This window comes from Besnoitia besnoiti, chromosome VI (genome assembly GCF_002563875.1).
Source record: "Besnoitia besnoiti strain Bb-Ger1 chromosome VI, whole genome shotgun sequence".
Taxonomy (NCBI): Eukaryota; Apicomplexa; class Conoidasida; order Eucoccidiorida; family Sarcocystidae; genus Besnoitia; species Besnoitia besnoiti.
Window position 1 is genome coordinate 2,934,615 of NC_042361.1, and position 14,079 is coordinate 2,948,693.

The 14,079-nt window shown below is 55.9% G+C and overlaps 2 protein-coding genes across 2 annotated transcripts; one reads left to right on the plus strand and one right to left on the minus strand.

Annotated features, from left to right (window-relative positions):
• Positions 1-770: 770 nt before the first annotated feature.
• On the plus strand, positions 771-2,472 carry BESB_068230 (uncharacterized protein; the record flags this gene model as incomplete). Its single annotated transcript, XM_029365216.1, has 2 exons — positions 771-1,091; positions 1,312-2,472. The coding sequence occupies 2 exons, from the start codon at positions 771-773 to the stop codon at positions 2,470-2,472; spliced, it is 1,482 nt and encodes a 493-aa protein (XP_029218799.1).
• A 3,134-nt stretch (positions 2,473-5,606) lies between these two features.
• Positions 5,607-12,566, minus strand: BESB_068240 (uncharacterized protein; the record flags this gene model as incomplete). The annotated part of the gene is made up of 10 exons (XM_029365217.1): positions 5,607-5,704; positions 6,244-6,323; positions 6,643-6,782; positions 7,387-7,479; positions 8,035-8,222; positions 8,512-8,724; positions 9,128-9,735; positions 10,050-10,211; positions 10,593-10,716; positions 11,090-12,566. 10 exons carry the CDS (start codon positions 12,564-12,566, stop codon positions 5,607-5,609), a joined length of 3,183 nt encoding a protein of 1,060 aa, XP_029218800.1.
• Between the last annotated feature and the right edge of the window lie 1,513 nt (positions 12,567-14,079).

The window sequence follows — 14,079 nt, forward strand, 5'->3', positions numbered from 1 at the left end:
TGAGCGAGAAAATCTCTAGCTGCTCCGTGAATACCGGTCCATTCTGCCACCGCCCTAACACACACGGCGAGAGGAGAACGCGAAGGGGACAACCTAGTTGGGGGTTGTCGTTTGAGTGCGCATGGGCTTAAATGCTGACTGTCGCCGTATGATGATTTGTGCGATATGTAGAGGGGGCTGCCCGGCTACTGGCAATGCAGCCTTCTGTAGAACTACTGCAGCCGGTTGATTCTTTATGCAACCTGCAATGTCGTCTTGAGCCTCCTAAGCCTCGCCATCCCTGTGCATGAACACGTTTCCGTGAAGCGTTTGATACGTATATGGTAGCGGGGCTCTCCGAATACGCACGATCCTCTGTTGAACGAGTGCTCGCAGGCCTCGACCTTCAGCTTGTGCCCGATTTGGCGAACTCGAACCACACGTGCCATGATGAACCTGCTCGCCCTGATATGCTCTTCTGACTGAGTTCCACCTTTACGCCGCATTCTTTTTGAAGTATAAGACAGAGGTGAAGTTCCCAACAAGAGCGCTGGGCACTTGTTCGCGGCCCTCGTGGATTGACTTCCTAGGTGCGATTCCAGGCTTTCGGGGGCGGTGTTGATGGGTCGGTAGCGTACGGTGCAAGCTCCGTCGGGCACATCAGGAGCTGGTATAACATGGTGCAAGAGCGTGGACCGTTTTGGAAGGTACTGGCGGTGTGGGTGGGTATGCTGCCGGCGGCCGTGACGCATCTTACATGGAGGGATATCTTCTCGGGCGGCTGCGGCTCAATGCGAGATTCCCAACGAATCACGCATTCGTGCCGCTACCCCTGCTCGCCATACTACTTATACGCCGTGGCTGCTTGCGAGCCGGATGGACAATCATATGATGCCGAGGCGACTCAAGGGGAGCCGGATGTAGCGGACAGTCACCACAGACATGCTACGGTTCTTGCGAGCGAAGGGCCAGCCTCGGGATCCCAGGCACAGACGATCGATGTCGATACTGATGGTAAAATAGAGACAGAGGAGCAGGCATACGAACTCATGGGGAAGCTGATTCGGATGCGGAAAGACAATAGGGCGCGCATCCTGTACCTTTCGGCAGCGGTAAAAAGTATGAAACGCAGGTGGTCAACACTTGACGCCTTTGTTGCTGACAGAATAGCACGCCGGGGTCCCCAGGTGAGCAGTGCTTGTGCGCAGAAGCGCATGTGCTCAAGATGATTAATGCTGCTGTACCGTCTGGTGCCCACCGCAGCTGCGTGCGAATCACACATTGGGGGCGTACTTGGCGCGTTTACGGTGCTGCACTGCCTGTGTGCTCTAGGAGGCCAAAGGCCTGCTTCGGGCCATGGAGACGTACGTGGCAGGGAAAGATGAAAAACTAAAGATAATTGAGGGCAAGCAGTTGGAGCTGAAACTACTGGGCGGCAAGACACTTCGTCTGAACAAGCGAATGAAAACGCTTTCAGAAATGTTCCCAAGCCTGGCTGCACTAGTCGACTTCCGCAGGTATGACTGGTTGAGAAAGAGTAGCAACGAGGAGCACGACAGCGAATCGCCGGGTGGCTCGACGGAGACATCCAGTGCTACGGAAGAGGATCAAGCGGCAACCGTGGAAGCGACGGAGAAATGCATTGGCCACTTGCTGCGAAACATAAAAAACGACACAGCATCACTTGCACGACGGCGTAAGCTAATCGCGACAAAGGAATCAAAAGCCGCTGAGATACACCACACTCAAGGATCCGCCCCCCCAACAAGTTCCGGCCGGGCTATGTCAAAGATGCAGTTACAGACCCATGCTACGCGAATAGCCCGAGCCGAGTGTGATGCTAGAAAGCTTGAACACCGAATCCAGAGCCGGAGATATCGCTTACATAAACTACGAGAAAAGATGAAATTGCTCAAGGCATCAGCGTACCAGACGCACCTCGCAGCAGGGCATACGGGAACTGAACCGGACAGGAGCGCGCCTCTAGAGACGAAGACAACAGCACCACCGCTTCCCAAACACCTGCGCCATCTGGAGGACGTACAGCGCCAGGATGTCGCTTCCAGTGATACCGAGAGACGGATGAGGGAGCCCGGTTTCGATGGAAACATTTGGCGTGTTGTTGAAGAGAACCGAACTCACTGCTTGGCCTCGAAAGAGTTAGTGCATCTAACCCGCCCAAATGAGCTGACCCAAGAGGACGCCCACGCGCGGACTCAGAAAGGCGGAGCGGGCAGAGCTCGTGCAGGACGACTGCCGACTGCCATACTACCAAACGCCCTCGCCGGTAAGGTTGTGCATGTATCTCCTGAGCCGCCCAGCTCTGCCATATGGATCACTCCGCAGACGCTGGTGGTTCCAGGTTCCGTCCCTCAGCACATGGCGTCGTTCGTTCCTAGCGCAGCCCCCTTCGGGGCGCGCGCGTTGATAGCGAACGCGAGATCTCTGCAGAGTGGTACGCCTGCCAAGCTGCTCATACTTCTGCGGATGTAGATGATGTGGCTAAGTGCAGCCATACACTAGGGAATACTGAGATTAACTCTCGCGCCTCGGTGTGAGTCGTATTATCGCAGATTTCGTTAGTAATCGATTGGTTGCCTCGGTAGGGACTACTAGAGCGGACATGCGGTCGATATGGTTGACGGCAATGGCAATACCGAACCGTGGCTGACTCCGGCCCACCTCTCAAAGCGATGCTGGTGGTTTCGATACCGAGAGAAAGTTGCGGCCGCAAGGCACGCGTCGCCAGCACGTTTGGCTGTTACCATTCTACCATTGGGATTTGTCCATAGTACGTGGTCAGTCAGCAACATTCTCCCTGCGTTTCCCAGTCTACCGTGCGTATCACCACAGAAACAGTCCAGAAGCGCCCCTGCTGTCCCCCTAGGCCGGCAGCCCACAAGACAAGGCCCGACGGACACCGCTTTCCGTCAGTGCCATCGCCACAAAATGCGCTCCCATATTTGTGACCCTCATGTTTGCAGTTCACCGCCGTGCCATGTGCAGACATCTATTGTTCTTCAGTACATAAAACGTGTGAAAGAACCTTGGCATCGTTTCGCAACCGATCCTTCAATCACCGCCTCAGCTGTGGGAGTCGCTGGGATACCCGCTAGGTCCTCATCGGACAGGCAACTGCTGGCTTTCGTAGCTCTGGTCGCGTAGCTGGAGTAATCTCTGGTGTTGCGCTGTACGCCCGTTTGCTGCGCGTCATTATCAATCTGTGCAATCTGTGCGTGTCTCAGTGCCAGCTGAACAACAAGCGGACACCACCGGGACACCGAGCAACATAAGCACTGCGTCTACGGAAACGATTCACACGACACGCGACCCAGGTGTTGCGGGGGATCAAGCTGAGAAGGAACCCCCGCCTGAATCCAAGGAGCAGCAGAGAGCCTGCCCACAACCGCCGGACACCACATGCAGTCTGCGCCCGTCAGTTAAGCTTTCGTCAGACGCACCTGGAGCGGAAAGCTCAACTGCCAGCATGCCATTCCAGCCCATATGGGAGGTACACCCAGAGAACAGAGAGGGGACAGAAGGACCAGCAGGAACAGGTGCGCTACATCTTCTGCTTGGAGGTCTGGCTGGAGGCGCAACGTTCAGTCCTGACGACGACGATTTGGGAACATGGTGGCCGATAGACCTGGAGAGACAGTTACCCCTGTCGAAAGGTACACATGATCCTGTTCCGGATGTAGCATGTGTCGATAGGCATCGTCTTCGCGTTCCTTGTTTGGTAACTCAGGAGTCATGTGTTGAGGGAGCACGTGTGGCGGCACCAGCATGGCATGTTCGCCGAGAGCCCGAGCGTATCATCGCATACCGAGGAGGCTCTGCCCATACCAACAGTACGCCCAAGTGTGCGGCACGGCCGCTCATGGCGGGCAGTCCCAGGGGCGGGATGTTACCGAATGAGGGAGTTGAAGTGGTAAATCCAGACGAGGCAGATGCAGACCTCGGAAGTCATAGGCAACTCGCACGTAGCACAGCGGTTTCGAGCCAGCTTCAGGATTTGAGATCGGGCAGTAGAGCATGTCGCTGCTGTAGGCAGAGAGATGCCCCACCACGCCGATAGAACCGTGCGTTCACACCGACGCAAGAATTCATTCTGCCTCCCAATCATCTGGGGGCCTTATTCCGTCTTTCCTCTTTTCGCAGCCTAGACCCGGCGTGCCGTATGTGTCCAGTGCTGTGTTCCCCGGCTCGGCTTCCGAAACCATGATCGCAGGGCACACCATACACGGCAAGCATCAGCGTGAACCAGATATAGCTGCGGTGCATTTGCTCACTGGTGGAGTGCCCTCTTTCCGCAGGGAGCAGCCCTCGCAGCCTTGAAACTCCGGCTGATGGAGTGAATCGGCCCTGGGTGTATGGGGACCAGTGGGTCACCGCGGAGATAATGTTCCCCAGAAGGACGCGACGTCATACGCTGTATAGATAAATGCTCATGTTGTGCATCGGTTGTGCATTGAGCCTCAAAAAGCGGTGAAACGCTCCGGGAGCCATGCATGCGTGAATGCTGGTGGCGACAATCCGAAGCATGCCGCACAAAGAGCTACCACGCGTTCAATAGTGACATTAACCACAGTGTTCGCGGCCCATAAGACAGGCCTTTATGAATTTTTGGGAAGGTGTTCTACTCAAGCTTACGGGGGCACCGAACTCGTGTGACAAGGGCGTGGCAAGGGTCAGCGGATTGCTGCTCGTGATGCAGTGCATGAATGAACCTGCGAATCCACGTTTGGTATGGATCCGCGAATGGGACCTTTCATTTCTTGCGGTTGAGTTCGAATCCCGCGTGAACAGCCGCAGTTCAAAACTACTCGCTGGCGCAGGCGGGTGATTTCGCAGATGCGGCTTGTGCATCTTCTCAGTTCCGAGGCATGCCAACGCCATGTGGTCAAAGCAGTGTTGGAGGGGCCCAATTCCGCTCAGCTCGTCGGCACGTAATTCTGGCCGAATGCTATACGTATGTGTGTAGTAAAACTGAGATAGGAATGAGAGCAGTTGCTATGCGTCTTGTCATCCCTCCCTTCGTCTATATGGGTTTGACGATCCGTCCACCTCATGCACACAAACCTGCTTTGGCTGGATATGGAATTACGCAAGCGTGCGGCGCATCACTGATTACTTGCCGTCTTTATGGCGATTTCGTCAACCCCTCGGTTTTTCGATGACACCATGTGACTCTCTGTCTAGTCACGGTACCCTCTTCACGTCACAATTTCGTTGCCCCCCCACACCCATCACGTAACACGATATCCCAGAACCATCGATGATAACGTCCCCGCCCTCATCGCTCGTACTTCGATCGGGCTTGTCGCTGTCCGATGTTCGGTCTGCTAGTACATCGACGCGTTTGGAAAAGCAGCTGAGGAGGAAACTGTGGCTTCGGGCTGAAACGTGAAGGGAAATGCAACCCAACATGTGAGAAACTCATCCTCTTTCTACGCAGCAACATCTCGCATCCTCAGCAAGCAGACTCGTACCGAGCGTATCAGCGGGTGCACCTACCTGTGTACCACGTAGGGGCTCTTCTCATCTAGCACTGCAATATCACCGGGGTCATAACGGCTTCGGTCGCGGGGTATACTACACCGGCATACATCTACGACCTTCATTCACTAGAATTTTTGATCGGTCTCACGTGCACTATAGGAAATGAAAACGAAGGCGCTCACCTCGGTTGAACTCAGGGAGTCCACATACACTTCGTATCCGCCTGAAGACACCCGATAACGGCATACGGAATCGCTGCCATGACCGCACCGTCATACATCGTCACACACCTCCCCAGAACACCTACATATGCATCGCCGCCGCCTAGAACTATTCAGCGTCACTAGAGATATCACAGAGTAACAGACGTTGCACACGAGCCGTATCTTATGGCAGAGAGCCCTTCATCACGGTCTTAAAGCATGTACTCACAACCCTGATGCGCGAAGCTTTGCTGCGCCCGACGCATTATGCGGGCGGGCCCCAAACCGGTGCAGGCGTCCTCGAGTCAGCATCAATGTCAATGTAGGCTGTAGGAGTATTGCAGACGCACCGGTGGACCCTGGGCGCGTGCAGGCTCGACGTACATTGCGCCCCCTACGCGCCGACGTCTAGCCCTACGCTATCTCCCCGCTGCCTACGCCGTTGTATACACTTTCCTAGGCGTGGATGCATGCATGTGTGGATGCATCAACAGGCAAGTAACATCAGCTATTGCACCTAGCGCCTTAATGCCCGTGGTTCGTCGGAGCCCGCGCTCACCTGAGGACGTTATGGTGCTGTACGGCGGCCGCACGATAGGTGAGAACACCTCTCCCCAGTTGATGGACTGAAGGCTCCAGCTGAGCAGGCACCCAAGCAGACAACACGAAAACTTGGTGGACAAACATGTTGTGGCAAGTGCACCACAGCCCACATGTGCGACGACGCATATTCCGCGGAACCGCCTGCCGCATCCACTGGCAGTGCACGAACTACGTAACACGCAAACGAGCACACCGAGCAGCCCCGAGCAGCCCCACATAAAATAGAAGCCGGCTATGCGGCCGATGTAACTCTGCAACGCGTGCTGCTGGTACAGAGATCCATCTTCGGCGAAGGCAGTCATTCCTGAGCGCTGCTTTCTCTGTGACAGCATATGCCGTTTCAGGCACATCGCACCTTTTACGAATCTCAACCGGCCGAGACGTGTGGTTGTCCGTAAACGACAGAAGGGAAAGGATCTCGTAGGCACCGCCTTCTGTCTGGAGCTCGCCTGCCGTCACTTCCCTTAATGGCGAATCCCGATCTCGCGTGTCTACCTGATGGTTGAGCAAAAGGCGAAAACAGGACAGCGATACTCACGGCGAATCATCGGGCTATAGCCGTCGTCTCTGCATGTCAAACGCTGCGCACGAAACAGTATTTGTGCTCAGCTGCCTTTTACACGATGAGCCGGAAACGGAATTTCGCCCAAAAAGAATGTAATAGGAGGGGATGGAATACGTGTTACTGTGCGTTTGGTTCAATGCAGTAACGCGAGCCTACTTCCGCCGTCTACATTCTCATGCCAGAGATATTATCCGGCGTAAGCGAGTACTGTCGCCGGAGCCAAGGCACACAGACGTATAAATCACAAAGCCATACAAAAAACCTGAACTGGCATACTGCATGCCCTCGAGGAACTAGCACGCAGTTTATTACACAAATGCAAAGCGTCCTGATTACACAACTACAAAGTGCCCGCCAACTGGTGAATGCAGCAAACAGTTGAACGCCAAGCATCGACCGAAAAATGAAAGTCAAAGACAGGTACTTCGGAAAAGAGCTGTAGAATTCTCAGGCATATTATTACAGAGGATACCATATCCTTGGCGCAATGCAAGCTACACAGTCTGAATCTACGGATGGATCTCATCGCGTTACCGTGACAGTAATCGGCATTTCCAGAAACTCCAGAGGCGTGTCTGTGCGGTACGTCGGAAACTGGCGAATTCGGAGGCCGCGATCACTGTGCTTCTGAAAAGGAAGATACGGAGCACACAACGACAGTGCAGAAAGAAGGTCGCGTGCATAATGCGCTTAGAAAACAACAACCAGTCCACGTGTGGCGTCACACACAAAGAACGGCTTGCTGGCTAGTCGGTGGTATCTCCGTGATAGCTCTCAATCACACAGTGACCAGGGAACATACAGCCACCCCGAAACCTACAGGACATCGCTAGGCACGCTCCACGGCTGTATCACAAACAAACACGGGTAGGAGGCCGCACTAGCCGCAATGCAGGACATACACGGGAGGGCCCAGAAAAAGGGGGATCCGAATGCGTGGCAACCAAAGTGCTCGAAACTGGGTCGGAACAGAACCGGTGGAAAGGTGTCTGCGACGTTCGTCGAAGCACCCCCTGACCATCGTAATGCAACGCCGGCCTGATATCGTGCAACGTGTCACAATTCGCACGTTTCGATATATATATATATATATATATAAGCACGAAGTGGTCGCCCTGCCGACAGGCACCAGTACGGCCTGGACAAGCCTTGAATGGTCTGCAAGCCAGCTGCGCGACATACCAAGAGGTAGAGGCACAGCTTCGGGTTGAAGAACGAGTGATGCGTTACATTGATCACTCGGAAAGAAAGGCGATAATGCTTCCATGCGGGGAACAAGAGGCGACCGAGGGAAACACACAGCGGCCGAGCCGACAGTGAGCACTCCTTCGCGAGTGCCTTGCTGCTTGAAGAAGTTGGTAACCGCTCTCCTGCGCAAATATGAGGACGCCGAACACCTCATAAGCCAGCAGGGCGCCTGGGTGAGACACTGCGCCACACCACACGGACGGTATCCAGATGACAATCCCCTCCTGTGGTGTAGCGGAAAGCAATGCTCTCTGTGCCGTTTCCTACGATTCGCTCTGTCTCTAGCAGGCTACGGATGGCATGTATACATGCGCCCGGACTTCCCACACGTGGTTGTCTCACAGTCGGCTCCCCTCTTTGATTCCTGTTGGCTTTCTACGTCTATGAGCTCTCCCATCACACTGTTCGTACCTTCTCGTGCCGCTGCATGTGCCTTGTCATCCCGCGGCCCGCCAGGTGCCCTGCTTCCCAAACTAGCAGTCTGGGCTGGTTGCGCCGTATGTCTACTGGCTCGTCGGCGCGCCCAACCAGACGCCGAGAGAGACATGTCGCGGTCTGTTTCGTGACGAGTGTACGTATGCACAGCCTCACTTTGGTCGCTGGTGCTCTGTGCTTCTGAGGCCACTGACAAACACAAGGAGAGAGACAAAGTTCATGGCAACGGGCGTACGCTCGCGCCACATCTGGTACGTCGCTAGACGATGTTGTTTCCTCGTCCCGAACACATGCATTCCTTGAGGAACTGTTCCCAGCGGTCACAAAACACCGAGCATGGCGTGTGCCGCTTCGTCACCTCGATGAAGCGTCGATTCTTCTGATATGTGGGGTCCACCATCAAAACCTACACAGCAGCGCGCCTGGTCGCCGAGACCATTCGCTCGCATAGAAGGAATGCAATAAGCTGCAAGCCGCCTCCCAGAGTGTGCAAGACTTGCGTTCTGGAGCGGACCGATGTGGGAAGCTAGCACAACCTAAGACTGTCTCGACATGAACGTCCTCTCCCACAATCCAACATTGCTGCACTCACCGTGTTCTTCTGTCTCATACTGTTCACTCGCTTCCCGGCTCGGGTTCGCCTCTGGCTTCGGACTATCTTGGAGCGGTGTCGCAAGACTCGGGCCCTCCCGTTCCGCTTCTGCGCGCCCCTCAGCTAGCATCCTGTCTTCCTCGCCTTGCACCGATCCCCGCGCTCCACGCAAGAGTGTCCAAGGCCGTCGGCCAGCCTCTTCTTTCTGTGTGCTGTTTCGCCGACCTTGCTGGCCCGCAGTCTCCATGATTAGCCTACACGGCACTGAAATGCAGCTGCTATTCCCTCCATTAGCACCCTCTGGTTGCTGTTTCTCTCGAAGCTGGTCAGCGTCGCTCTCGCCGGCAAGAATAGGATCTCGCGTGTTCCTTCCGCAACGCGGAGATCTCGCACAAGGCTCCCCGTTCACGGCAATTGCTGTACCCTGCGTTTGAGAGTCTACTCGCCTTGAGGGTCCACTTTCTTCGTCTCCTCCGCCGGTGTCACTTCCCTTTCCGCCCTCCGCCGGCAGTGCCGACCCGTGGAAACTGCCGTACAAAATCTCCCGACTCGCGAGACGGTCGTCCGTGACAAGCGTAGAAGCGGGTCCGTGCTGGTGCGGCAGCGGGCTACAGAGCAGCAAGCCAGAAAACACGAAGCCGTTAGCCACACAAACATGAGGCGCGGCAATGTCCCCATAGCAGAAACAAGCAGGCCGGGAGGAGAGCAAGGGCCACCCGCATACTTACACATACACATGCAGGACATACATACATACAAACATACATACATACATATACATACATTCGTGCATCCATACGTACGTAACACGAATACATACACACAAGATGTAAACGACAGCCAAAGCCACCAATCAGGCTTCGTTCAGACTTTGTTCCCCGTGCAATACTACAAAGGTACCGGACCCGAATTCATTGCTCACCTCATGCGTCCAACGAGACAATTGGAAAACGCGAGGGCCCATTTTCGTTTTGAAGCCGCCGAGAACTTCTGAAAAACAACTCCAAGGATGACGGAGTTGAGCAGAATGCCGGATACGACAGTGGGAGTGACAAAGAAACTGCTCGCTCGGCAGGTTGGCGCCCTGAAGGACAACGGCCAAAGAAAAAATGGACATCAGCCTGCTCCAGTGGCCGCGAGAAAACATGCCGGGCGGGCACAATGCTGAACACAATTCTCACAAAGCAGTGGAGTCGTGGGTTCAAAAAGCGCAGCCAGCGACAGCAAAGCCGCGAAGCGGTGCACACGAGGCTGAATGCACACAGCAGCCGTGCCACTGCAACACGAACACGAACACCGCACACAGTTCCGCCACAAGAGACCAAGCGAAAACCCTAAAATCACAGCCACATGAGAATCGAAGCCTGCACATCAAATGGCGCAGTCACGCGCGGCACGGAGCTGCGTCATCCAAAGGCATTTAGACGCTGGCACCCGCGGACCCTATCAGCTCTCGAACACTCACCGGGGACTGCCGTAGCCGATCGCGAACATCGTTTCCACAACGAAAAAGTAAAAGTCAAGCACATCTTGCGCATCGGGACCCAGACACCTCTGAACGTCACCTTCCGTAATAACGGCCAGGATAACTAAAGGCACGCAGAAAGGGAAAAGATGACTGCAGAAACCGCCAGCTGAGCGGCTTACTCTGCGTATATCCAGGTGTGCACATGACGCCGCATGGAATCAGCTACATGCATCGACATGCGCGTACGAATCGAACGGTCCGCGGTCATATCTACTCAACGAATCTGTACGAACACTTCGTGTTAAAACTCATTCATCGTACTACTGCAGTACACAACAACAGGCAGCAATGAGTAGCGTGCATTTACAGCCTGCGCACATATATACATATATATACATATATATATGCATAGGTGTGACTCCGCAGCAAACGCTGGAGGCGCTTGATGCTGCCACCGCTACACCTGTTTCGGGTATGCGTGACTGCAGGCGTACCGGCTAAGACGACCGCCCATCCAAAGACGACAGCGAAGACGAGGATGACGAGGTACGCCCACTTCATGGCAAGAATCGCGTGGAATCTGTCGTTCAGAATTAGGTCCAGATACCCGTGCGTGTATCGCCACCTGTGCAGAACATTATACGTGCCCTTGGGGCCAAGGAACGCCTGAAAGCTTCGCTGTCGTTCAGGGGGCGCGCACTCGTGCGGGACGACCACGCGGCGTGCATGCGTGGGCTGGACGGGTGACTTGGCCGCTTGACTGTAGCTGCAGCAGTTCGCCGCAGCCCACGGACAGTCTGCTGACCCTGCATCTTCCAGGGATCGTCTCCGCGCCACTCCCTGACTCTGGACCGAAAGCAGAAGTGGCGGGGCGGGCGGCAAGAGTGGCTGAGCTGCGCCTTGCGGATGCCGCTCCCCGGACACAAAATATTTATGCGGGTGCACCGGGGGGCGTTTGACGGCGTCCGGTGCAGAGCAGGGAAACGAATGTGGCATGGGCATGGGCGAGGCGCAGCCCTCGCCCTTCCACGCGGGGAGGCGCGCCACTGTGTCATTCCCGGGCAAGACATCCGAGAGCGCGTCGACCGACGAGGCGAAATGAAGGGTTTCTGCGGGCGCCTCTTTCAGAGTTCGCGCAGGACTTCGCGCTCGAAGGACTGAGCCACATGCGCACGCCCGCACGGGTGAAGCGTTATCCGCGAGGTGGATAAGCCCCGGCGACCGCGGCGCCCGCCCGGACGCGACGCGAGAAGCGAACGTGCGGCCTGACTGGGGCGGGCACTGCGCACACCAGTCGCCCACAGAGCCGTTGCTGGCGCAGTGTGAGCAAGACCGAGACCCAGTCCGCGACGAACTGCCGGCATCAGCCTTCGGCGGCGGCACTCCGCGCCGCGCGTGCCCCCCCTCTGCCGTGTCCTCCGCACTCGCAGAGGGTACAGAACATGACGCAGGCATCCGCTGTCGAGCCCGTCCGTCGCTTGCTGCCGGTCCCCGCCGCGCGGCCACTTGGACGTCCGCAGGCGCTGAGGCGGCAGAGACGAGGGCCTCACCCTCGTCGTGCTCTAGGCTGGCATTAGCGTGCGACATCGGCGTAGACGACGCGCATGGGCTCGCTGCTTCCCAGGGGCTAGACCGACCGCGCGGGTCAGGAGAAGGGTCGTCGCTCGCTTCGGCTTGACCAGAAAAGGAAATTGCGCGAGGGCGACGAATGGGAGGCCGACAGCACGCGTTCGCTGGAGAAGACGCAATCGCACGTGGCGTTGCAGCCTCCGTGCATGCGCCGGCCGACGATGGAGCAGACAAGACCGAAGAAAAGGAGGAGGAAGACGAGGGAGGCAACTTGTCCGCCATTCCTGCACTGGGCGACCCTGAGCAAGGGGCCCTCCAGGCGAAACGCGAGACCGCGAGGTACGCACCAGCACACAGGTTTGTGGCAGCGAGGGCAGGACGTGGTGAAGTGAACCGGAACATGAGTGAGAAAGACCGCTCCCTCCTTCTCGCCAACACGTCGGGTTTTTGCCTATCGAAAAGGCAGAAAAAGCAGTGCCGTCTACCGATAGGCACGCAACGATGGAGCAGGCGAGGCAGGAAGAGGACGACCCGGGGCTGGCACACTTCGAACAAGCCCAGCAAAGGGCGATTTTCAGGGCAAAAGACAGATTTACGTGGACTTTGGTAGGAAATGACTTGAGGCGCGCGGCAGCCTAAAGAGATGCTCGTACGCCGCGAGCAAATAGTGAAGCCTTGTGCCAGAGTCGAGCGACCAGCCAGAGGCATCTACGGAAACAGGTGCTGCTGGCAGGCACTAGACATCTGTATAGAGGTTTTTGATCTGTGAGACGAAAGAGGGATCAAAAGCAGAAAAAAAACCACCGCTTGCGAACTGTAGGGCAGGGAATGGCAACATCGCCTCGAGAAATTCTTAGTGGGGGTTGAAGCACCGCAACGGCATCATCGGGCGTTCGCGTTCCCTCCTCGATCTCTCGTCCGGACCCCAGCTGACAGTCGACGTAGTGAGTTAAGGTGAAACATAATCCAAGAAAAAACGCAGGCCACGATGATATGATTGAGTTGTCCATAAGGTTGCCTTTAAGGTAGAGACGGATACACGGTGAATCCGTTACGAAAAGCCCTTTTTTGGGTGTACGACTCGCACACTTTGTCTTCAATAGGTAAGCTCACGCCGTGGAGACGGCGTTTTGAGAGAGCCGGGTCCGAACGGCTACGCCGCGCGTGGCATCCGAAGTGAAGGCGCAGCAGTGCTAGAGCTTTGTGTTGTCGCTCTCATACATGTTCACTTCGTTCTCCTTCTTCGGGGGGGACTCGACTTCTATAGACATAGATAGACGGGCGGAAGCCGGCTCGAGTGTTCTGGACGCGCCGCTCGTTCTCTGCCGCGTTGGTGGCGTTCTCATTGTTGCAGTGTCTCCCCGTCTCACCGTGGTGCCTTCTTTTCGAAAAGCGGACAGCGTGCACGTACACCGTCGTAAACTGCACGGTGCCCAAGCGAAATCTTCCCTTCCGGCGCACACGCGAGCTCAGAACTACACTGTGTTTGACTGTTGTTTTCCGAATTTTCCCGGATTCTTACGCACACGAATGCTGGCGTCGACACTTCGGCCTCGTCTGCTCCCCTACGACGGAGCGACCCGCTTTGTCTCGTTTCCCTCTTTTTCGTCTGGTCCCGTTCTGCCACTCTCTCCGTCTTCCGTGTCGTCAGATTTTCTTCGCATGGACTAAACGCGAATAAATACTTTTTCTGTCCTAGTGGCATATATCCCGAGGCGCAGTTAGGCTTTCGCAGTTACTGCCCGTTACTGCAGCGGCTGGGACCGAATAGCATATCACACTGAACTACTCTATCCGCCGTTCACTCATCTGCATGCTCACGCAAAACTGCTGTTCGTTCGGGTGTGAGGATCGCGTTCACTTGCTGGCTGAACACTCTGACACGCGTGAAGCCCTTCCTGATTGTTTTCCAAAC